Source organism: Calidris pugnax, unplaced genomic scaffold (assembly GCF_001431845.1).
Source record: "Calidris pugnax isolate Ruff unplaced genomic scaffold, ASM143184v1 scaffold95, whole genome shotgun sequence".
In the NCBI taxonomy this organism is placed as follows: Eukaryota; Metazoa; Chordata; class Aves; order Charadriiformes; family Scolopacidae; genus Calidris; species Calidris pugnax.
In genome coordinates this window covers 9,884,790-9,910,786 of record NW_015090885.1, presented here as the reverse complement: position 1 = coordinate 9,910,786, position 25,997 = coordinate 9,884,790, and the positions used below count along the sequence as shown (strand labels likewise).

At 37.2% G+C, this 25,997-nt stretch overlaps 2 protein-coding genes across 2 annotated transcripts in view; both read left to right on the top strand.

The window, feature by feature from the left end:
• Positions 1-3,546, top strand: part of TMPRSS7 (transmembrane protease, serine 7) — a 31,517-nt gene extending 27,971 nt beyond the window's left edge. The window contains 2 exon segments of the mRNA XM_014947177.1: positions 1,039-1,175; positions 3,314-3,546. Of these exon segments, the coding sequence (XP_014802663.1) occupies positions 1,039-1,175; positions 3,314-3,484 (308 nt within the window). The 3' untranslated portion in view covers positions 3,485-3,546.
• A 1,687-nt stretch (positions 3,547-5,233) lies between these two features.
• The window catches only part of LOC106891112 (suppressor of tumorigenicity 14 protein-like), a 24,935-nt gene continuing 4,171 nt past the window's right edge, over positions 5,234-25,997 (top strand). Inside the window, exons 1-16 of the mRNA XM_014947413.1 lie at positions 5,234-5,397; positions 5,714-5,882; positions 6,550-6,674; positions 7,590-7,657; positions 8,688-8,869; positions 8,966-9,004; positions 9,769-9,988; positions 12,515-12,651; positions 14,145-14,242; positions 15,261-15,373; positions 16,258-16,391; positions 19,803-19,910; positions 20,807-20,926; positions 21,538-21,721; positions 22,420-22,691; positions 24,292-24,428. Of these exons, the coding sequence (XP_014802899.1) occupies positions 5,317-5,397; positions 5,714-5,882; positions 6,550-6,674; positions 7,590-7,657; positions 8,688-8,869; positions 8,966-9,004; positions 9,769-9,988; positions 12,515-12,651; positions 14,145-14,242; positions 15,261-15,373; positions 16,258-16,391; positions 19,803-19,910; positions 20,807-20,926; positions 21,538-21,721; positions 22,420-22,691; positions 24,292-24,428 (2,187 nt within the window). The 5' untranslated portion in view covers positions 5,234-5,316. The remainder of the gene's footprint in view (positions 5,398-5,713; positions 5,883-6,549; positions 6,675-7,589; positions 7,658-8,687; positions 8,870-8,965; positions 9,005-9,768; positions 9,989-12,514; positions 12,652-14,144; positions 14,243-15,260; positions 15,374-16,257; positions 16,392-19,802; positions 19,911-20,806; positions 20,927-21,537; positions 21,722-22,419; positions 22,692-24,291; positions 24,429-25,997) is intronic.

The window sequence follows — 25,997 nt, the reverse complement described above, 5'->3', positions numbered from 1 at the left end:
TGGCTATCTTCAGATTTTGAGACGATCGCCTGGTGATATAGTAGAGCTGCTGTGTTGAAGGAGGGGGCAACTCAGTTTAATTCTGTTTTTCTGGAAGTTTGTATCTTATAGAATCACAGAATCACAGAATCTTCTAGGTTGGAAGGGACCTTAAAGATCATCTTGTCCAACCGTCAACCTAACCGACAAAAATAGACACCCACACAACAAACAAGGAGCATCATCACTAAACCATACCTCCCAGCACTACATCAACCCGTCTTTTGAACACCTCCAGGGATGGTGCCTCAACCACCTCCCTGGGCAGCCCATTCCAATGTCTGATAACCCTTTCAGTGAAAAAATTTTTCCTAATATCCAGCCTGAACCTGCCCTGGCGCAACTTGAGGCCATTTCCTCTTGTCCTGTCGCCTGTGACTTGAGAAAAGAGACCGATCCCCATCTCTCTACACCCTCCTTTCAGATAGTTGTAGAGAGCAATAAGGTCTCCCCTCAACCTCCTCTTCTCCAGGCTGAAAAAGAGGTATTTTACCAAAACTTTCAGACAGAAAGGACCAAACTTTGAGATTCGTCCAAGTTCTTTATGCTGCCAAAAGAGGAATTCACATTCTGTAACTGACTCATAATTTTTATTCAGGATCCAGCACCTTCAGAGACACCACCCTAATAGCAAATCTATTTGTATCGTTTGTAATGATACAAATTCCTTGTAAAACCCCATTTCCTCATGAAATAAAAGTAGAAAAAATTAAGAAATACTGAGATGTTTTGCAAAAGGAATTAGAAAAAGATTTTGGCCAACCCTAGTGATTATGCCATTGTATTTGGTGCGGCCGAAGGACCATGATCATATTACACAAATGCCCGATACTTAGAAAAGGCTTTCTGTGCTGTTGCAATTAGTTATTTGGAATCTGGAATAACTTGGAGGTCAAAAGTATCTGTGGATATTTTCTGACTACTTCTTGCTTTGCATTTCAATAGATGAGTAAAATGTTAAGCTCTGTTGAATCATCTTTCTTTCAATTTCTTTTCCAGATGATGAAGGTTCAGCAATTCTTCAGAAAGCAGAAGTAGAAATCATTGACCAAACGTTATGTCATTCCACATATGGAATTATCACAGCTAGGATGTTTTGTGCTGGTCTAATGAATGGGAAAAGAGATGGATGCAAAGTATGTATCTCAGCACACTTTGCATGTGGCTTATCTTGTCTGTCGTGATGAGGTGTACAGACTGACTGGCAGACCACTTTGTGGTCCATACACTTCAGTTCTGAAAAACAACAATGTAAGAGTTCTCTGTCAGCAAATCTGTCATCTAAGTGTTTTCACAGTTTTGCCGCTTTATATGCGTGAGTAGCGTGACTAAGTTTCAGTTCTGGGTCAAGGACCAGTCAATTTGCAAGTCCCAATAGTAAGTTGAAGTCAGGCAATTTTTAGCACAAAAGTGTCCCAGTAGAAGAAAAAAACCCCAAACACTAGTTTGGCTCTTTTCAGGTTCACCCCTTTTCAACACCTCCAGGGTTATCTGATGAGATACAGGCTACTAGGCATAAATTTTCAAACGTATAATATTCTGATCTTGCAATGCTGAAAGATGATAAACATGAAGTTCTGAATTTACTTCTCGTGAATAGTAGTAAAACTATATATATACACACTATATATATATTTATATAACATCACATTTTAGATATGTTGTGTAATATATACTATGCTATATTATATAGAACTTATGTAAACCATATATATTTACTAGTAAAATGGTAGTAAATTTACTGCTAAAATAGTAGTAAAACTGTTATTTTTTATGATGGAGATCTGGCATCTTCAAGATTGTCTATTTCACTGGTCTACATAAAAGTGAGAGAGACCACAGTGGCTCTGAGGGCTTCCTGAGGGAGCAAAACACACCAGCTGCTTTTTAGAGATCAGCAAGGCCATTGACATTGAGTGTAATTTTCACTAACTGGAGAATTAGTTTCTGCAGCTATCTGTCTGGCCACTCAAAAGCCAAGAAAAGGCATAATTTACAGGTCTTTTGGCTGCATTTCTGTAAGGGCAAATGATGTGTGACTGTGTTCTGGCAGTTAGAGCTGATTGAAATGTGAGATTTCGGTACTGTGAAAAATGCTGGTGTTCCACCTTTCTTTTGTCCTACAAATTAAAGAAAAAAGTTGAAAATTGGACTCCAAATGCAAAATCTTAATTATTAAGGATGGAAAAATGATCTTCTAAATTAAATCTTTAACAATTTTATGAGGCAATTCAAGATAATCCTACTTTGAACAGCAGTTGGCTTTACTAGGTCATCTCCTGGGATCTCTTCCAATCTGCATATCCTAAGATTATATAAAGTCAAAGCAAAATATATGTCTAGAAGGAAGGCATTTTTCTTGAAAAACACTTAAGTTTTACCAATTCACTTTTTGCTTTTGGAATTCCTGTGTTGCATCTAATGTTTCAGCAAAGTTTAATTTGCTACTAGCTGTCTGTTCGGATAGATTGTGTCTACAGCAGAGTCTTACAAGAAAGTATAAGCTTGGTCCAAGAGATTTTCCAGAAATGGTGGTACTTTTATTTTTTTTCCTGAGCATCTGCTAATATATTTCTACAAGAATGCCATATAAAAGAAGAATGCTATTTGCATTGTCTTTTATTACAAGATTATGCCATGCTGCATAAAGTTTTGAAGTCTATAGCAGGCCTCATTTTAACTGTCCTAATTACAAAGACATTGTGTGCTCCTAAACATTACCTGCTGGCTCGTATCTACTAGAGGACAATGCTTTGGGCTTAATTTCCTTCCTTTTTCCTTCCTTTTCCTCAAATCAATTGAGGGATCCATTCTGTTTCCATTTACTTTTAACTTGAAAGAAGTTATATCATGATTAGATACTGTAATTGTATTTTAATTTTTAATTCCTTAAGAAGTTTACTATTTTTTACTTTAGGTGTGTGACCTGTAAATGAACATGTGTATTAAGTAGCAGATTTTGGGGTTAGCTCTAAGTTTGAGGCTAGTAAGCCAGTTATGAGTTTTAAACCTAGTCCATGAAATATAAGATCTTTATTAGTGTCTTTGAAGAGTGAGAGCTAGCATTCTCTCTTGTGAAACTTTGGTACAACTGTGTAGCCCTGTTTACTTCAAGAAAAAATCCACCCTGTTGTCTATCTGATGGTTCAAACTATGTGAATGGGAAAATATAATCACTGTTAGAATTACTCAGGCAAAACCTCTTCAGTGAAATTTTGTCTCAGTTTTAACAATCTGTATTGTAAACACATACAACTTAATATATTCTTTTTAGGGTGATTCTGGTGGACCACTGTCATGTCAAAGCAACGGAGATGGAAAATGGTTTTTGACTGGCATTGTTAGCTGGGGTTATGGATGTGGAAGACCAAATTTTCCTGGTGTCTACACAAGAGTGTCAAATTTCGCACCATGGATTCACAAATATGTGCCTTCAGTCTTGTAACTTGAAAAGTGTTTTGCTGGAAAAAAACATGTCCTGTACATCTTCATTAAAAAACATATTTGATAAAACTGTTCAGTGGTAGATTTTCTTTGCACGTCTCCTTGTGACACAATATTTGATTCTGGAGTACACATACGGAAGTAGCAAATACCCTTTGTTTAAACCTTGGTGAAAGAGGAAGAGCATGATCTTGTGGTGGTTGTTGTGTGTATGGAGACCTAGGAGGAGGAGGAGCAATATTAAACTTCTAGGACTTAGTGTTTGTTTTCCCAGCACCTACTAAATGCATGTACAATCATCTATTAGGAAGCTAAAGATACAATTGATGACCTAGAGACAGAGCTTAAGACTTAGTCATTTCCTCTGAGATATACACGGCCCAATACAGTAGGAACTATGAAGTGACAATTGACAGTTAGTACTCTTGCCAACCCTACTTTCCCTACTTCCTCCAGCAAGAACAGCTGACAGAGAGAAAGGAATTGTGAACTCAATTTTCTCAAATCCATAGGGCTCTCATTTCTAGAGATCAGAAGTCCTGCAGTTAAGCATGGAAGAGAGGATTAGTCTCATTCCTTCTCCAGCTTCCATTTTAATTAACAGCATGGTTTGGATACGCCAACTCTTTAATTTCCTGCCTTAATTTCCCCATATTCAAGATTTTTGCAGTTCATCCACCTGAGAATTTGAATTCTTTACCTGCAGGCAACCTTAACAAAATGAGTAAATATCATGACGTGTTATTGCAATGATCTTGGCCATGCCCAAATAAAACTGATGTTTCTACCCTCTGAGAAGTATTTTAAACTGAGATGGAATTCAGTCTCTGACTGTATATAGTTTTTAAAAAATCCTGATATAACTTTTAGAGGTAATGCAAAAGAGGTTTTATTTCCTCTAGGCTTTTTCTGTGGGTTTCTTTTCCATGAAGGAAGGAGGCAAAGCATCAGTCAATCAGCAGTCTGTGTATGTAGGGGAAATAAGCTATCGGAAAAAAAAGGACTTGAACAAAGCAGTCTATATACAGTTATAGTTTGTATTCCTGAGCTGTAAGGATTACCTTCCAGTTAATCCCTTTTGTAGTCTCCATATGATTGGTGTTGGGATTTTTGGGGGTTTTCTTCTGTTTTCTGGAGCTGAGGTTTCTTGGGCGTCTTTTCTTTTTCCAGGTTGTGTTCTTTGAGCACATGCACACTCTCTCTCTCCCCCCAACAGGTATAAAGTATTTTATTTACCCACACACATCCTTGATTTTCTTATTTTGCATGTAGAATACCCTGAACTTGTTGGCTTGCTGACTTAAAACTGTTTTTAATTCCGAACAGGAAATGTGAATGTGAATTGCTTTGCAGTTACCTTTTTTTTTGTGGGACCAGCTTGAGGTTGGAAAATTCAGGTGGTCTGTGCAACTGCGCATTTCTTCTCTCTCATAAATATTTCTGTAGATTCCAGCAACTTCATTAGAAGCTGCTTCATTTGCCTTGCTCTGGGACTTTTTACCTGTAAATTGCTTGAATGTCCTTTGCTTGGTGTCGTAAATTATCTCCTATTTTTGTATTTCTGAAAGAAGGAGGTAACTGATCTGTTTTCAAATGATGGGATCCGTATCCTACTTAGCCAGTTCGGGAAACAAAGAGTTACAGGGCCGGTAACTTTTCCTTCCCACCTTCTTTGATTGCAGATCAGCTGCAAGCAGTATGGCAAAGGCAAAACGAGAGAAGCCTGGTGTGTGTGGCGGGGAGACCAGTGTGCTATTCTGGGTTATGTTTAAGAAATGAGATTAATTCGGGACTTTGTTATTAGAGTTGTCAGAAGGCATTTGTCAAGGCATCATGATAGGGGCTTTCCCTTCCAGCCGGGTTTCTGTGTACAGCATACCAGCTCCATATGACTCTGAGCAGACTGCAAGGCAGGTAAGAGACAGCAGCTAAGCTTTATAGCAGATACACAGTAAATGATCTCTCTGCCCACTGTGGTGTGTATTGACCTCTGTTCTTCATCTGCAAATTGTTCCTAACCAAAACGATAGCAATTTTTCCCCCCATTTACCTAGCTCAAAATGCATGTTGCAAACATTTGGGTTTCATGTATGACATAGCTGATAACATGAAATATGTTATCTCAATTGAAACCTTTTTAAAAATTAAAAGGATAAATATACTAAAATGTAGTACAATAGCTCTTCTTGTGTTGTCTTACTAATTGATGCTTTCCCATGTCTTTCTCTAGGAAAGTCCGTGTACTCGCTACTGCCCATCCTACCTAGAAGGCTTGTATCAGAAGTACTGTTTTTTCAACTGGATAAGGCTGTGTTCCTGGAAGAGATGGCTTCTAGGAATATTACCTATAAGTTCTTTAATAGTGACGGTAATCGTGCTAGTCCTGCACTATTCCTTCTGTAAGTGTAACTCCCCAGTATAGTCTGGATGGGATGTTTTTTCTTGCACTGTGTGAATGATTAGTATGAAAAGTTCTGCACTAAGCAGCTAAGCATGTACCGTGTGTATAAACTACTGACTTTGCCTTCTCCTTAATGTCCTTGCTAAAGCAATAAAATGCATAATAACTAGCAGTTGGTAGTTGCACAAGAATAATGAAGGTATTTATTTTATGTCTAAATTTTTTATCTCTGCTTGTGAATAACCATCATTATTATAACTGTCATCTTTCCTAAGAACCTACAGGAATTAACTGTCTACCTTCTATTCACTTCCCCAAAAGAGGATGGCTACTTAACTTATGTACGTTCCTTCCCAGATCTCAACAAATAGCCATTATAACAGTATCTCTTTAGGAGGGTAGTGCTGCAAAAAAATGGAAGTTTAACCACTAAGCTTCCTAGTAAAAATGATTGTTTGAACCTGTACCTCATTCCTCTCCCTTCCTTCTGGGCATTATTTTGTTAATGGGACTGACACAGCATTCTGGCTGTTACTGCATATTTCTCGTAGGAACTAATATTTACAGATGGCAAGGACAAATACATGCTTCTACAAACTTCTTGTTCCAGAAGCTTTTCTGTAATGTTTTCAGGTGTGCTAATTTTTTTTATCCTTTTTTGTCAGCTCCAGCTTTTTCTTTTATTTATATTGGTGGAAGTGTAGAAATTCCAAATCTGACTTATACAAATGATCTCAATGATCCAAAGTCACAGAAGTTCCTCCTGCAAGCAGAAGCAATCCAAAATTATGTAAGTTCCCCCATAAGTATAACAATATATATTTATGACAGAATCAAACTGGGAATGAGGAGAAGACTACAGTTACTCACAATTTTTTTTCCTCCAAAATACTAAGTTTAAATCTAGCACGTGTTTCGGCCATGTACATCTTTAGGAATGCAGCTGGACAGCTGAAGCTGTGGGTATCACAGTAGAGTTAACATTTTCTAGGTAATAAAACCTGGAGGTTTCAAGGTTATAGGTAAATATTTCCTCTTAAAGGAATTTGCGTTTTGTTTTGTTTTACTTTACTGAAGCACTCTTCCTTGTTACATTTTTCTTTGATTTTTTTTTTTTTTTTTTAAATTATAGCTCTAATTCAGTGTTTAACTTTTTGTTTTGTTTTCCCTTGTTCCCCACAACAATGCTTGCTTTCTTGCACTTCTTATGTGAGTTCCTATTTGTGAGATCAATACTGTTTCCTGGGCACATGTGAACAGCAGTCTTAAACACAAAGCAGTTCTCTGTTACCCTGTATTTCCCAGAAGAGCTAATCTAGTGTCTCAAAGCTGCTTTGTGCACAGCCAATACAAGTTGCTCATGTCCAGATTATATGCCAGAAATTTGAAGACTGAAACAAAAGTATAAATGTACTCATAAAGGTTTCTTTTTTCATGGCTAATTAACAAGAACTATCTCAATGGTCTTGAAATGTGATGTGGCTTAAAAATATATATATATATATATTAGTGGAAATGAATGCCCATTTATGATGTTTATTTGATACATTTTATGAAAATGATGGACAGTGCTTATAATATGGGAGGTCAAGGAAAAGGAAAGGAAGAAAAACAGATACTTTCTAGCATAAGAGAATGACACTAAAGAGATATTGACACTAAATGTAATGCTTTACATTTTCTTTTACTGTTATTTAACTGTCAGTTTGCAGAAACATATGAGTCTTCCTCCTTGGGAAAGTACTACTGGAAGTCTGTAGTGGTTGCTTTCAGGTAGGTACCATTCTAGAATATGGTATATGTTTGAGGTATTGTTGTGTTTGTCTTATCTTTTTTTCATGCATTTAAAATTAGTTATCTGGGAAATTATGCACATCTCTATAATAGAGAATGAAAACTGCAGAAATTAAGTATTTGAGCTAAGAGCTAAGCTAGTAGTGTGATTTCTGTCTCGCCCTGTAGAATTGGGGAGAAAAATTAAGTCTGATTAATTGTGCCTTGGTTTAGAGATTGCTTTTTAATATATTCATCTACTTTTAACTTTTGAAATCACAGTTCAGCAGGATTTTTCTCTAACATTTGCAGAATCTTATTTTGGTTTTGTCTGTTTAAATGAAGTTCCTTTTTAACTCCTCGAGACAAAACTTAATGGTATAATTTTGGGTAGAGCACTTTAAGATTTCTCACCAGGAGCTTAAGTAAAGTAGTAATACACTGTAAATACATTGAGCAGATGGCTAGCACTATCCCGACAGGCTTTGAAAACATCTGGGAGGTCAGCCCATAGGTCTTTTTGGAAGGAAGGGTGTGATTAGCTGTCTCTTTGAATCACTTAAATAATACTTTGTATATGCGCACATACACATTATTTATTTTAACAAGAATTGTGTGAAATGTTGTATCAATGTACAGGCCTAAAATGATATTGTCATATGGTGTGAGACTCAATTAAAAATGTTAAGGAAAATGTGTCTAGAACTGTGATGTTGCCTTAAAAGTGTATAATTATGTAGCAGGGATGGACACATCCAATTCCATAAAAAGGATAGCAAGGATTTTCTGTGAAGTGCAATTTTCAACCTCAACGTGTTACTGTTTAAGCAGCATATTTTTAAAATATTTCTACTGTACGGATAAACAATTGTTAAACAAGAGAGCTTTTTGCCACTGTATTCAGCTGTAACTTTTTACATAGCAGATCAACTGTCTATGGAGTTGTGGAAGCCAAAAGTACAGACCAGTGGAAAACATGTCCAAAATAATAATTGGAGTGTACTCATGATGCATTTTTCCCCCTCCACAGTGAAGGAGAGTCTGGACTGCGAGCTTACTACTGGAATACCTTCTGGGCACCACAAAATGTGGTTACTGCTCTTAAAAAAATAACCCCAGTGGAACAAAAAGAAATCAGTAGTAAACAAGCAGCTCACGTGTTCAGTTCTTCTGGGGAGGAAGATTTTGATCTCGTTACAATGGAGCTTTTTGGTAACAATGTACCTGTCATTTAATACCTATTCTGGCTATTTTTCTTTCTCCAGTTTGTTTCTTTGGCTTGTGTAGCTGATAGTTATTAAATTTCAGTTTCAGATTCCACAGAATATGATACGATGCTAAAATCAGGTAATTATTCTTCAGTCCCAATTAATATCACTATGCAAAAAAAATCCTGTAACATAAAAATGGCAGTTTCCCTGTTACCCTTTTATCTGTCGGGCCTACAAACTAAACCAGACTAGGGACCTCTCTGGCCTGTGCTTCAAATAAAGGCTGAGATGGAAATGTCTCAGAACTTTTATTCTGATGTTCTGACTAGAATGGTTGAAATTTAATAGTTCCCACTGCATTGTAATGAGCCGTGCCTTCTTTTCTTGGCATCTTTAAAAAAGCTACTATATAAAATTATACATAATTTATTTGCCTTATGACTAGATAATTTTGGTTATTCATAGTTTGTGATCAGTCAAATACTGCAGAGCTTTAATTCACGTTGCCTGGTTTCTCTGTATCAAGCCTACTTCAAGATTGTCTTCATGTTCTTAGTGTTCTCATTGTCTGGAGAGGGTTGAAGAGAAAATGGCAAAGGAAGCAGTGGGTTTCAAGCAGAGATGGTAGTAGCTGCAGCCAAGTTCCCTTCTGCTTGCCGAGTTTATGACGAGCCAATGGTGGTGAGGTGCTGTGCTTCCTTGGCCAGAGCAGGAGGAGAACATGATGCAGCCTGGTAGGGAAAAGGGAGTAGAGTTGTAAAGGTAAGGGAAGAGGAGATTAGACTAGTCAAGAAGTGTGGGTAGGCAATTGTTGCCGCCTCTTCTGAAATTTTACCCAATAATTTAATTATCTTTCAACTTAACAGTTTTTCAGCCACTGATCTAGTTTCTTTTGTATAGCAGTATCCTTTGACCTGTATGCCAAGCCAGGTAACAACAGGACTCTAACTCTGATGAATCCCAAAAAGTCTTTTTATCAATGGAGGCTGCGAGTTCCTTCTAACTATGTGGTGAGACTGGTAGTTATCACTTGGCATGGTGTCACTCCAGAGAGCTGTGCATCGCACCACTTGTCAGCATATGATTTCCTTCTTCCTCTGCAGAACAAGATCATTACAAGGTATGATAATAGAGAACAAAGGTGTTTTATTGAGCTGTACAGAAACTCTGATTTTGATATCAAAATGATATCAAACAGGCTTCCAAAATGTAAGACTCCAAATACAACTCGATTAAAAATCTTGTATAAGACTATAGAAAGATCTTCCATGTTATCCCCTCCCACCCTCTAATGAATTATAAATTCCTGTGGGTTTTGTTCTACATTATGACTAAATTTTACTGGTTTTGATTTCATGCATTTACTGTCACAACTCAAAAAGATACATAGTGTAATATTTTTAGACGATTTTATTCTATTTTAGAAAACACATGTTTTATAACAATCCAGTCACAGACAAATCCTTGCTCATAGCAGGGGTTTTGTGTCTATGGAAGGCTCCATCCCCAGAGTCACTGTGTAATCTGTTTGCATAAGTAAGATCACAGACGATCTTGTAACCTCCAGTGGCCACGCTGCTCCCACTTTTCAGAGTCAAATTTCATGTATGGACGTGTTATCCACCATGAACCTGTCTTCATTAACAAAATAAACAAACAAGTTTTAGAATCCAAGGATGGATAGTTTCAAGGGTGGAATTTTTTTTTTTTTTTTTTAAGAACTTTTACAGAGAGACTAGCAGAGCATGCAGATTCATTTAGCAGTGTCTGAAACATATTTATTTAGTAGTGCTTAACTTACTTGAAATGAGTAGGTGGTCATCTTCATCTCTATTAACAGACTTCTCTTCCTTATGCAACAAATCACAAGAGCTTGCCACTGTTGGCACCCTGTCAGAAGGACAGGAATGGAGTGAACACAGTGTTTTTGTAAGGAGTTAGACTCAGATTGTAGCATAACATGGAGAATCCCATTCCTGATGCTGGACTGCATCTGCTCTGCTCCTGATTATGGGTTATTGCCAGGACTCTTAGTCTATTACGCACTATTAGCAAAGGTTTAGCTTTTTAAGAACCAGAAATACAGAGTTGGCCACACATATGAAAGAACCAGGAAGCTAGCAAAACCACCACAGGTGTAAGATACAACGTTCAGAAAACATTGGTGCAGTAAGTTTTAAGACAAATTTCAAGAATGTGCGTTGATGTCTAGCTATCAAAGAACTGGAACAGAATTTGGTAACTGAAATGATGATAAAAGCATATGGTACCTCCAAAAAGTTGACTTTTTTGGTTATTTTTGATGCCAGCCTAACAAATGTGTCTTTTTGCATGTGTCTATCAGTTTTCTACTTAAGATAGAAGCAGCTAGTCACATACTTAGGACAGATGCATGATGTCCATGACAGCCAGCAATTGTGTTATAGCCTGACATCCAGGTCTAGGAATCCACATGGTGAGTAAAATAATTCTCACCAGTTTCTGTAAACTGCAGTAATACACTGCTGTTCAGTGACAAATATTAAAGACTAAGAGAGCTGAGATTTTAGGTTACAAAATGTACTGTAAAAGCAAGAATCTCATGTGAACAACTCTTATATGTGCTTGTCTTGCTTTTCTGATGATACTGTGACAAATGGTACAGCCAGAAGATAAGTCAGGCTGTCAACGGGGTAGAAGATCAAGATGGTGAAAGATTTCACATGGCAGTGGGGAGGGGACTCAAATTGTTCATTGTATAAAGGATTTGACAGGTATTATGATACAAAGGATTTAACAATCTCTACAAAAGAGAATAAAGCCACAGATCCATTGTGTAGTGTCTCGCATGAAATGGAAGCAGGGAATAGCCTGCTAAAAGCAGAAGATGGTTACTTTCAGTTTAAGGTTCAAAAATTTAATTTTCATGTTGTCACTCTGGATCTCAGTGACAAGTCAAAGAACTTGTTGCAGGGGTGTGATGGAAATACTCTCTTACTGCAAGGTCTGATCTTAATTGCTTTAATTTGCTGTGCATGGAAAAAGCTGTTAGAAATCTTTCACACCTAGAGATGTAAACTCATGAAAAGACATAAAAAAAAGTTGTGCATTTCAAAATGGAATATGTATGAGTGAATTTATAGATGCGAGAAATGGCATCTCAAACTACAAGTGATAGTAAGTATTCAAGCTTCAAGACATGTTAACTCTTTTGGAACAAAAGAAGAACAATAAGAAGAAATAGTTGCCATGCATGGGGCTCCACATCATGTGTGACAGCTTTTGTGGCATGAAACCAAGCTGAATGTTAATAGGTTGGAAAAGCTTTGGGTTCATTTTCTGTTGCATAGATGCTGCACAGCACTGCTAGACTGGCCCTTGTTGCTTTTTCAGTGTTACCCTCCACTATCACTGCTGAAGTAACGTAATCTGGCACTCCTTTTCTGCCCAGTTAGGCAAGAATGTCTGTGATGTTCACCCTGAGTGACTCAGCTTCAACGCTAGGAAACTCTTGTGTATTATTAACTGAGTGGAAGACTAAAAGGGAAGTGGTAGCGAGGGGAAGGCTTCTGAAACACAGATGACCAGATCAGTTTCTCAGCAAAGATGACTGGAATGTGGGAAACGTTTTTGGTTTTTTTTAAATGCAATTTTTGTCGTATTTTAGATGGTGTGGACCTGGGGCCTGGACTCCTGTTGTACGTTTAACTTCGTCAAGTAATGTAATGTTGCTTACTTTCTCACTGGACAGAAGAGAAGAAAGCAACATATTAAAAGCTCACTTTCAAGCAATTCCTAAAATCAGTAAGTAATTCATAGAAACAACCATCTGATGTAAATGTACTTTTTCCTTTTGTTGCCGCTAAAAAAGTTGATATTGCCTGAACGTATCTTGGGGGAGGGAATGTTGGCATATAAGTCAGGGAATTGTCATTCTGACCCACTTAAAAAAAAAAAAAAGCTGAGAACTGAACAGGGAATAGAGAATATCTTTTAGTTTGGGAGATTTTTTGTCTTCCTGGTTACTACCCAAGTCATCTTTCCCAAAGATTACTCTTACTACACAGGTAGCACTGTTATTCATGAGCAATGGTAGCAGAGCAGCCAGCCAGATATCACTCTATGTGTAGCCAAAGCCAGATAGTCCCAGTGACAAGGCAGCACTATCGTCATTTTTGGCAATCTATCTCAGCTCTGGAAATGCATGTTTAATGAAAATGAAAAACAAGAGCAAACATTTATTTCTGATATTACTTTGATCCTTTCTGAAAGCACTATTCCATGTAGATAACTGTACAAGAAAAGTGCATTCAAGACCTGTGAAATATATTCCAGACCTATGGAGCACTATGAATTTTGCAGGAGTTCTGGGTGATTAGTGAAATATTTTGAATAATGATAAACCATAGTATTTTACAGGAGATATAGGAGCTTCACAAGTGAAAGCTCAGCCACAGTTATTTGGTAAGGTCTAAGTGAAAGAATTTTAAAAATCAAGCACGTGACTATTTTTTAACTTGTGGAATAAATCATATAGCATGTGGATAAACTTTTACAAAGCTTGCACTTTTCAGCTTGTGTTTCTGGGGATGCTGCTTAATCAAATACTCTTCCCATGCACATTAAAAAAATAGAATTGCTTCATTGTGGTGAAGATGGACACTCCAAATTATGCCTAGCCCAGGTTTTGAAATAAAATTTGGCTATTTTCAAAACTGTCTTACTTCTTTTATATTCCTACTTTCATTCACTGTATTACCTAAAGCAAACCAAAAGCACTAAGGGCTGGATATCTAGGAGAGTTCTTGGTAGAAAATAAAACCTCAAAGATATTGTTCAAATGTGGCATGAATTCTCAGACTGAGTACTGACACACCAACATCCTGGTTTACGTGAAATTAATCAGAAGTTTCATTTGATTGGACTGATTGTTTTCTAATTTTTGAAAATGCCTACAGAAAGGTCAGAAGTGAATTGGAAGGGGGAGGTCTGTTGTGTCTGCATTTAATTGCCTCTTCCACTTAACTATCAAAGAATATTTTTTAAAAACCTCCAGTCAGATGTGTTTTGTGCTTATCCTTAACTGTGATTTGATCCAAAAATAAGAGATATTCAGAGAGATGGGGAGGTGGAAGTTAAATGATTTTCTGTTAATATAGGCAAAACCTGAGTTTAACATGGTCACAACTCATTCTTCTAACTCTGCACGTAGAGAAGGGTCCTACCAAGTGGAGTAGGCTCTGCACTTTAGCCTAGCTGGGGTAGCTGTGTTCCTTGCTGATGTATTTCTCCCCCAGTGTGTGGTGGTCATTATATTTCCTGGAACGGGACACTGAGTTCTCCTTATTACCCAAGTTACTACCCACCAAACATCGACTGCAGCTGGATCATCAGAGTAAGTGCTGGGAACTCTTCTGAGTAGTGATGATTTCGCTTTCTGTGATTTAGACATAAAATTGGGAGAAATGACTTTCCATGTGGTTGTAATGAAGGGAAAATGTACTAATACCACTGCACCTGACTTCTTCTCAGGCACCCATTTCTTTCCTGTTCTGTGTAAAAGTGTCAGCTGTGGGACTGAAACATTGCCAGCTTCCAAAAGGTTATTATTCATGACAGAAACAAGGTGGTGGGTAAGATGGCAATTCCTAGCAGCCAGAGCAAATTGACAATAATCAGAGCTTTACTTCTATGTCAGAAGGAAAAAATGGTTACGTAAATCATGCCTCATATGATGGATACTGCACTGTATTTCCCCCAATTCTGCAGAAACAGAATTTCTCTGGCTGAGAATTTAAGCTCTGGATTTCCAGCCACCCCTTTGGCAGGACATAGAATCTACTCATGATTTCCACCGACTTCCTGGTGTGCTTAGCTGTTGCTCTATTAAGCTTTTTACTACTGATTTGACTTTCCCTGGAAAAGGATATTCTTCCTGTCTTTGAGTTGGTAACAGTCACTATCTTCTGCCTGCTCAGTGGAAATTATTAGCAGCTTGTACAATAAAACTCTCACTTATGTGCTAGAAAGGGAAGAAAAAGGCTTATTAAAACAGAGATGGTAACTAATACAGTTGAGTGCCTACCAGCTACCACAGATGCTTTAAACTAACATAACATACTGGAACATACAGCAGTACAAACACAGCATGAACCTCAGAGTGGCTGCAGGATGGCTTATACTAATGTATATGGCACGGTATGGCCAAGGTTGGGTCTAAAAAGTTTTCTATACTTATTTAAAATAGCATTATTTTTTTTTGGTTCTACAAAGGTGCTGATTTGCATCATAAATGTGCAGTATTTCACAGTACGTTATCTGATAATAAGTAAAACAAGATTTGCCATCTTAAAAGCACAGGTCTTCTCATTTTGTGGATGTGTCAGTCAGGATATTTATCATTTTATTTTTAGGCACCATTGCCTGGTTACAAGCTCTCATTAAAGATCCTTGTAATACAAATTCAAGAGAAGTCTCCAGGGTCCAGTAAATGTGATAAAGACTGGTTAGAAATTGATGGGGTTAGGTGAGTAAATATGCTATTTTCTGATATATTTTTTTGCACTTTGATGTTCTGCGCAACATACTGTACTTAAGAAAATGGCATTGAACTGGAAGTTGAAACTGGAAGTGTTTCTTCCAGTGCAGAAAGATGATACATGCCAACAAGAATTGGCATGTTTCCACTGAATTTCAGCAGAATAATGTTCTTAACACCCTCGTACCGAACACTTGTCATTATGTTAATTTAAGCATCCTGTTTTTTCTACAGTGTTAGGCATTTGCTCACTTTGTTGTTTGTCTTAAGAGCAATGATAAAGAAAGCTGCAGGATTTTATGCAACTGCAGTTGAGCTGTAAATTCCTGGCAATGATCTTGACATGGGTAAAGAACCCGTGTCATCTGAAGTTTCATTTTCTATATCACTTACTCTTCAGTGATTTAAATTGTTTTCTGTAAATAACTCAAATTGCAATACATGTGCTTAAAAAACCAAAACAGGTTTCAGAATGATTTGTCTCTTGGAAGGAGTGTATGGAAACAGACACCACCAGTTGAATTTGCCTGTATGATCCCATTACTGGATTTGTAGCCTTTTGATTTTACAAACCTAAATGGGAAATCTGAAATCAAACATGCTTAGAAGTCGTTTGTATTTATAAGGTAGATCCTGACATTAATCGTCTTGCTTTCAAAGTCTGCTAGTCCAATAAAAGTTGTGGAGTGGGAGGCATTTGTAAATAGGCTTTCTGATACTTCTGTTGGGCAGCTTTAACACTAAAAAAATAGATTATCTTGATTGTGTTGTTTTAAAGCTTTTTGGCGTCAGTGCCCTTCAGTAAAAGAGGTAGCTGGGTGAAAATGATCAGTTTGGATAGAAATTAATTATTCTCACTTTTGCCTTGCTAGATACTGTAAAGCTCTTTCAGAAAACAACAGAAACAGGGAATATGGCTATTCTGTCACGATCAACTTCCATTCTGATGAATTGGTCACACACAGAGGGTTCTATATTGAATACAAAGCCTTCAGTCACACAGACCGTAAGTGAATAAGCATGTTCTTTAATTTTTAAGGAGAAACCTTCAAGAAGCCATGCTTGACAGACCAACCACATACAAATCTACCTGCCTTTTTTTCTTAGTCTAATTGCAAGAGATGAATGTTTAATATGTTACTATTATTAATATGTTATTTAATTAAATAAATAGGTGTACAGAATTACATAAAAGATGCTTTTAGAATTTAGTACTTATTTTCTGACTCTTAACGCTTTTGTAAAATGGGAAGTAAAAGTAAAGTTTCCCAATTTCTGTACATCTAATTATTTGGCGCTTTGGTAACATCTTAAAATAACCAAGCAGCAACATGAAAATAGTATAGCAGAGAGCCTGCAAGCATGACTATTCTGCCAACAGGAGCTGGCTTGACTGAGCGTAGTGCTGTGCGTTGCTGACTTAGAAGTATTTATGCATTAAGATCTCTGCTGTAAATTCTTGCTTCGTGCCTTTTATTAGAAACAAGTGGCAGATTTTGTGGTCAGTCATTCTATAGGACTCGGAGATTTATTTTCTGCCAATGTGTGTGTCTTTCTGCTGGAAAAAGGTGCAAACTATAATTAGTTCTATGATTACTCTGGTTACTGCCTCAAAAATGGTTCAGCGACAAGTCAAAGCCTAAATATTCCTTTTTTTACAGAGAGATCCCCCAGTCTTTATTGCATGCTCAAGTCTTAACTTTCTGTGTGCTCTGCTCAGTTTCCAGCACTGAGCCAGCAAGCAAAATGGCTCAACGTCATGTAATCAAGCCTTAGACACAATCTTAAGGATCTGTATTGATACTCACCAGGAGGGCTAGATTAGGTGTGATGTGTCAGTATCATGTTGATAAAGGCATATGTGGAGGGCTGAGAAAGCAGAATGTATTGAGAGTACTGGTCTTCTATGACAGCTTTGCCTGTAGCAGCAGTAAGAGGGAGTGGGGGATGGGGAATATTCCTTTTCTTCCACATCTTTTGTACTTGCAGCCACGCACCTCAGATTAGCTTCTTCCCATTGTTGGTAGCCTACCAACAATGGTTATTAAAAATCACAGACACTTCTCTGCGTTGACCTGGAAAGCAAATGCCAGCCATCAGCTGAATAACTTCAGGGAATGGTGAAGTGAACAGAGAGATTTCTGATTTGAGCTAGTGTTAGCTGCGTAGTGTATGCTTTCCTCCCACCCGTGTCACATGCAAGGCAGTGAAGAGGACTAAATGACTCCAGATTGGAATTGATAAAATAGATGTTGGATAACTATGTTTGGTCCTTCAATCTTATTCAGCAGTTAGTTTGCCTGTGGTGCTAGAGGGAAAATGTTTAAGATGACTTGACCTGGGCAGGAAGATGACATTTTTGTCTACAGATCATCTTTGGGAGTTTTTTTGGTTTATTTTGGAGTTGGTTTTTTGTTTGTTTTGCTTGGGTGGGTCTGTTTGTTTATTTATTTATTTATTTATTTATTTATTTTCTGCTGGCACATCCAAAAAAGTAGAAGAAAACAAACATTTTTGATATATTGCAAAGAAACCTCTTAACATTGATACGAATTGTTAGTTTAAGTGAAAGTGAAAGAAATTATTCATGAAAGGCTGTTTCATAATGAAATTGCTAGATTTGAAAAGTGTTTGATAAAGCACTTACTAACATCAGATGTGAAGGTAGAGTGTAGTAACACAGAGATGAATTTCTACATTTTAATATCAAGAAATAATACTAAGGAGAGTGCACCTGCGTAAAAATACATTACCTTAACTAATTGAAGACATGTTTGCTATCAGTAGTAATTATGTATCTGTGCTGAATCATATTCAACCCTTAGAATGACACAGTGAATATGAATTTAATTTTCAAAATCCGTTGAGTACAGATTCATTTGATTCAGACTGCTTGATAAAAATATTTGGCAGTAAGTAGTAAGTAAGATAGCATTTCCTTTTTTCACATTCAATTTAGTTTATAAATGACACTAGTTTTCATTTTTAATAGCCATTTTAATGTTTCTTCATGGTACAGCCCTGCATTAATGAATTTAGACTGTAACAGCATTTCCAGTGCTATTAATTTCTTATTTTTCTAGCTTGTCCTTAGATGTAAAGATGGAACATATGTTCCTTCAAACAATCAGTCTGAAGGTTGGAAAGGCTGCTCAAACAGTAGTGATGCATTAGATTGTGGTAGGGCAATTATTTCTTGTTTGTGTTCTCCTGTAAACATTTTGTTGCAGGAATTATAGACACTGGCTGAAATGATTTTTAAAATATTGGTGGCTGTCTTTAAGAGCATAAGAAGGCTGTGGGTGAAGATCTGAAAGTCTGGAGAAGAGGCTGTGTAATGCACCTCTTTAAAGAGTGGGAGAACAAACCCCCAAAAAATAGAAGGGAATTTTACACTAATCTTTACAAGTTAGGCTTTCAAAAAAAATATTTAAGCAACAAGTAGTCAAAGTAAACTATTTGTAAACAGCGAAAAGAGGTATTAAAGAACATCATGGAGGTGTTTATTTTGTTTTACATCTCTGCTGTGACAGAATACATAGAGGAGAAGTTTTACTTTGACACTTTCTTGCAGGACAAACTTTTCATTAAGTGAAGAAAACACAGTGAGCAAAAAACCCCACCTGTTTCCAGAGAATGACTTCCAGTGACTCATTACCAAAATGAAAGGATATTTTTATTGTCATTCTGACAGTATCTGTTACGGAACTTGTCATAATTTTTGAAAGTGATCTAGATGATGGGTTAGAGAAGAGGCTTATGAAACAGGAAAAGTGCCACACAGTAGAAAGAGGAATGTGTTTAAGAGGGGTGGATTTATAAATCATCCTTACAAGCTGGAGAATGTATATGGAGAAAATTCATTAAAGACAAGATCTGAATTTAGCTAATCAAATAAACATGTGGCTTGCCTAAATTGCTTCTCTGCTGAAAAATGGCAGGGAGGCAATAGTGTCTCAAAAACTGACTTGAGAGCCACGAATTCATACAATTTTCTCTGTGTGTTTAGTGTTTGTTTGGTGCCTTGTTCTTGGTTGTTTTTTGTTTGTTTGCTTGGTTTTTTTTAAGTGTCAGGCTAGGATGTAAGACAAGTATTTGGAAAGGTCTTCCTAGACACCAGTGGCAAGGCTTCAGCTAGAGTACTGTATCCAAACGGGGCACTGCAGACCAAAGATAGGGAACAAGGAAGAGATGCCAGAAAAAAGTGATCAGAAGGTAATCCAAGGGCAGAGAGAGCAGCACAAGTTAAGATAATGCAGCAAGTCTCTCTGTCACTGGAGACTATCAAAACCAAGCGAGATTAATGTCTGGCAGAGACTGCACAGTAATGTCAAGGTGACCTCTGATAGGGGGTGTAGTACACAGCTGCTAGCCAGCTATTTGGATTATAAGGCATTTACAGACCTTTCTTCTTCAGGTTGTAATCCAGAACGGTTGAACTGTGGTGATGGGAACTGTAAGAATCAGTATAAGACTTGTAAAGATGATGACAGCTGTGGGGAGGACAGTGATGAAAACAACTGCTGTGAGTATATATTTTTAGCTGTTTCCCAAAAGACATTGGAAGGCAGAAGCAGGAATATGCTTATTTTAATGGATAAAGGTAGTATTTCTGTGTATTTTTTCATAGCACAAAGTACAAGTTTCATAGTAGTGAAAACAAAACATAAGAGTGTAACTAGATCTTAGGAGAGCCTAAACAAGAAATTAATAAAGCAGAATCCAAGATAACAGTGATTTTAATTAAGTGACCTAACCACAGCTTACTGATAATTCTGTTAGAACAGCATTTTCTCCCCAACTGCTGCCTGAGCAGTACCAAATAACATAAGGGAGAGAGACACAATAACTTTGGGGTTTTTGCCCTTTGCCACCTGCGTGGTCTCTTTACTGTAGATCCACCATGGTTACAGACATCAATGGTGCTACTAATATCTCCCTCGTGAGTTGCTGCATTTTGCCTTTATCATTTTTGCCTTGCTTTGACTTTTAGGTCCTTGAGGTAGCCAGGAGTAAGTCCTTTTCTTTTGACAAACAAAATCCTTACCACTGTTTAGAGATCACTGTAAACAACTGACAACAAGAATGATTCTAATGGAAGCCTAATGCTGAGATCTGTCAGGATTTCCACAGAGTACATTTTAATAGTCCTTAACCAAGTGAGGACAGTTGGAGGCTCTTCTGTCTTTTTTCTCATGGACAGTGGAGACTGAAATTAATGTGATCATTAATCAGAGTGGAGTGCTGCCCCATCCCTTCTGCATAGGGTTAACATCATTACAGACTATGACTTCAAGCAGACTGAAATGAGTAGCTTTGGACAACTTTCACCACGGAGTAGGCTGAACATGCAAGTTGTTTTAATAATTTGAAACTGTGGCTCCAAACATGTGACACTATCTTACCTCTCTCTTATTTCAGCCTACAAAAGTTGCTCCCCTTATGCATACAAATGTCTCAATGGAAAATGCTTGCTGAAACCAAATCCTGAGTGTGATGGGAAAAGAGACTGTGCAGATGGATCTGATGAAATGAACTGTGGTATGGTAACATGTATTTAAGAATTAGTTAATGACTTGGGAAACTGAATCAGGAGTTTGTGCTGTGGTCAATCATCATTGTATTAAGAATTGATCAAATCAGCTGTGAATTCAAAAAATTTAATATTGTGGTAATATCTGTATGAAAATGTGTGTCATTTCACACTGTTAACTTTTAAAACCCCTGTTCCATTCTGTCTATGATCACTTATTTCAAGAAATAACTTCCAGCATAAGCTGGCAGGTCTTAGTACTTGTTTGATCTGAATGAAATGCAGTCGAGGAGCTGTGTATATAAGGTGGGAAAAGATATGAGATTTTATTCTAGTGAACTTTTGGAAACAACCCAAGCTTAGAATTGTGCTTAAATGTCTTTCTAAGTTACTAACCTCTTTAGAAAGTTGTAAGGGAGGATGGGTGGTTTATTGCTGTTCTACCCATTCCATGAAAAAGGGCAAATACCCTTATCTTTTTACCAATTGCATAGTAAGAAAATACTTTTTTTTCTCTCAACAGCTTTGAAGCATATGGCTAAAAGTTTATGTATTAAGGACAGCAAAGTGAAATGACCTTGTGGTTTTTGTAACTATTTTTTTCAATTATTTCTATTAGCCTGTGGAAGACACCAGCTTAAGAAAACCAGAATTGTTGGAGGTGAAGATGCAAGATCTGGAAAGTGGCCCTGGCAAGTGAGCTTACAGATGGGACCGCATGGCCACGTATGTGGTGCAACTGTTATTTCCAATCGGTGGCTCATATCTGCTGCCCATTGCTTCCTGGATTCTGATTCCGTGAGGTATGAAGAAGTTATACTGTCATAGAATATTTGCAGTTTAATAACCTTACAGTGTTACTTTCAAAAGTCTGCAGTAGCTAGTCCCTGACTAGATAAGTTGATTCAGGGTGTAACTCTGCAACACAAACCCTCAGTATTGTTTTCTGCTGGCTTCAGAAGTCCCAAGTATCTGCAGTAATTATTTTGCCTCCATTGCCAGTGAATCCTGCATGATAAAACATACTGTTTTGTAAAACTTAGTGTAAACACCATTTTTTTTAAGAATGCATGGATTTTCTGAGTGGATGCTATTGGTCTTTTCTCCCCAAAAATGGACTATATTGATAAGTGGAGTGTAAAACTCACCAATGTTCAGTTTGAGTAGTGTAAATTGAAAAGACATACCTCTTACATGTGGCAAAGAAGAAACAAAGTTTATTATTATTATACTTTTGTGACTTCCAAAGCATGATATATTGCAAAGAATTGGTCTTATAGCTCCAGGAAATTATTACTTTCAAAATGGTAAGTAAAACTGTTACTCGATGTTTTTAGAGACACAGACTATGGCCATAGTGCATCTCTCGTCCTAAGTGGTGTTCTACTCCATTCAGTTCAGTTTTGAAGAATCTCATCAAATACTGACAAGTAGATAAAATATGGTGAAGTGACACTGCATTACTTTCCAATGGGACATTCTAAAAACATTCTCTTTACAGATACTCCGATCCTTCGGGATGGAGAGCATATATGGGCTTACATACTATTAATGAAAAGAGCAATCGTGTAGCTATGAGATCAATCAAAAGGATTATTGTCCACCCACAGTATGACCATTCTGTCTCAGACTATGACATTGCACTGTTGGAAATGGAGACGCCTGTATTCTTCAGTGAGCTGGTACAGCCCATTTGTTTACCCAGCACCTCTAGAGTATTTGTTTATGGAACTGTCTGCTATGTAACTGGCTGGGGAGCCATAAGAGAAAATAGTATGTTCATTTCCTGGATATACTTCTTGCAAGTTTGGCTTAATTTTAAACTCTAACAATAAAATATTTATAGTCATAAGAGAAAATACCTGGGTTTATTTAATAGGTCTTAAAAAAATTAGGAAATTTCCCCTTAGCTACCGTCTGTGAATTCTGAATATGTGCTTGGATGGCAGGTGATAAGTGCCAATACGTGCCAGACCATTGAAAAGGAAATTATTATTAATTTACTAAATTATTAATTTACTAAAATGTACCCCTTATTATGCTCATGGCTCATTTTATCTGGTGAATTGGTCATAAGCAACTTTACAGGTAAAGAAAACAGAGGCTTGCAACTATCACAGAGGAAGAATGTTATCTCTATCACTGCGTTTGACAATATGGGGCCATGAACAGCAATAATTGCAAAAATATTGTGGAGTTTTTCTTGGTTTGTCTGTCTTAACCAAAGGCAGTTGAATATATGCCCCATGAAGAGCTCTGCCTGCGCAGCTTGTAATAGCATGCTGCAGTGAGGGGGCAGAAAAAAAGCAGAAAGGGGTGGTGAGGGAGCCCACGGGATCTTGGCCCTGTCTCAGCATTATTACAGGAGCCAGCTTTGAAACCCGGGCTTATATAGCTCCTCAACGTTGCAGTGGTCCCCACAATTGCAGAGAGACACAATCCCTCATATTAGATCAGAAGCCATATGGTAATTCTGGCTTTCTTAATATGCCTTTTTTAAAAAAAGGTTTAAATCTAGATAATAACATAATAGTTTAATGAATGTAATGGATTTGCAATTGATGCCTTCTTACAGCTTTTTAACTAAATGATGTAGGTCAATTAAACGGTCAATATAATAGCATGTGAAAAAACTGTATTTTTCTATCTTACCTGTTTCATTCCCAACCCACCCTCAGAGCTGAATGAGCAAACCAACAAAATCCCAGTAGTACTTTCTCTGATCATCCAGGTATTGAAAAGGTTACATTGACTGTTGGGTCAAAACATGACTGAGGATACTGAGTTCACAATGACACCTTATGCCAATACTATAGTACAGAATTAAGCTCTTAGCATCATTTGTGACTTACAAGCTAGATTTTTTGAAAATCTGCACCTCCCCCCAAGCTACGTTCTCAGCTCCTTCCCTAGAAGTGAGAGGATGGGAAAGAAGGTAGAAATTTATTTACTAGGATTTGGACAACATTTGGAACACAGCCATAGTGTAAATAACAACAAAAAGCTTTCAGCATAATTTGAAATGGCATTCAAAGTTAGTCACACTGTTGGAGCCTTGAATTACACTGATAATTTGCATGGCTTTTTTATGACTTTCTGGCAGAACAAGCTCAAAAGGATAAAGACTAAGAAAATGGAAAGGTGGTCCTAGGGACCAATACTCTAGGGAGCAGTGTAGACAGCAGCTTTCAAAAGCTGAGGGGGGGCAGCAATTGAAGGAAGGGGAATTATTCTATTGTTATTATCTTATTATTGCTATCAGCTGCGTAGGTTTTGAGTTTGTAGCAATTCTCTTTTGTTTTGACAAGTGGTTTTTCTGTTAGAAATCTGTACCACCAGAACTTCTGCAACACCTTTTTTTTTTTTTCCCTAGGCCATCTTGCCAAAACATTGCAGGAAGCTCGAGTGAGAATAATTAACCAAAGTGTCTGCAACAAGCTGTATGATGATCTGATCACATCACGTATGCTGTGTGCTGGGAATCTTAATGGTGGTGTTGATGCATGCCAGGTAATCCAGAACTTGTAGAGAAAATACAAAGGAATATTTGCTTTTATTGGAAAACTGTTCAGAGTTGATAGTGTCAGGATTTTTTCTTAGTAATAAACTGAGATGACTTGAGTGTATTTAACATGGCAGTTAAAGGCTCTCCAAAATAAGGAAGGAAATTTGGCATAGATTATCTCTGAATCTCTTAAGAAATGTGGCTTTGCAAAGACAAGGGGTAAAATGTGTTGAAAAGAATTCTTTTTCATCTTCAACGGTTAAGTTTCCTATAAAAGAACAGAGACATAAGTATAAAGGGAATAAAGTAAGGGCCATATGTGATTTTTGCTATTCTTGCTGATTTTTTTTTTTCCTTTTTGGATGTCTGAGTGTGAGATAAATAAAATACTCTAATAGTATGATGACTAATATATTGTTATAGTTACAAAGGAATACAAAAGGCAAGGGTAAGCTAGGTTTGGTAAATGTCATGCTGCCTTTTAGTTTCAAATGTTCATTCATGTGTATAATTACAAGTTTTGATTACAACATTGTGTCATAAATTATATGACCTAGTTTATTTGCACAATCAGAAACTGCTTTTTGGACATATTTCATGTGTCTTGACTGCCTTTTTTTCTCCTCACTTATTAGACTAGTTGTGTACTTTATCAGTACTTAAACTTATGAAGAATATCCAATTTCAAAATACAAACATGGTTATTACACTACTTACTGTGTGAAGGGAGAGAAATGTGTTACTGATTTTAAACTGTGGTAAATTGATAGAATTTTGGTGTAATATATAAATTTTAGTATTTTAATGTAATAGAATACATTTTTGCAAGATCATAGCTTGCAATAGGTCAAAATTCTTTATACAGGACAGGCTATTTAATATAGAGACTGCACTCTCTAAATTCTAATTCAAAGAATTATTATATTTTTAACTTTATGTGCAGTTTGTGTATAACCTTAGACCTTGGAACTGTTTTGTAAACCGTTGTTTTAGAGGCTTGATGTTCCTCAAAAAAATGTGCTGCTTCAGAAATGCCCTTGAACATGATGGAGATTTTAACTGATTCACCTATATACCGTACTGGTCAATCTGGCTTCCAACATGATATGCTGTGTTTGAGTCCTACCATGGACTACCCTCTGGACCTTTAAATTCTTAGTCTGAGGGAACAATCTTTGCCTTTTCTGTCTTTTCTGTCACTAGAATATTTCCTGTGCAGGGCTAGATAGGAATGATGTTGGCAGCTCAGGAATTCAGCAGCACCTGAAACCCTTTTACTACAATTCCAGGCTTGTGGGCATCCTGATCTGTTTCATTTCTTCATGAACGCATAAGCTGTGCGTGTACTGCACAGGTTATGTGAAGCTTCCAAACATCTTTCATCTTTAGATGATGTGATACTTAAAGAGAGAAATAAAGTGTTTACTCTTTCAGACTATTTTCTTATTACGCTAGGATGTCCTCTGGCCTTGGTTCCTATTTTCAGGATCCTGCCTCTCTCCACTGGCATACAGCTCCTTTGGTCTTTCAGAACTGGCTTTGGTCTTTCAGAGGAGGCCAGCCTCCTTTCTCAA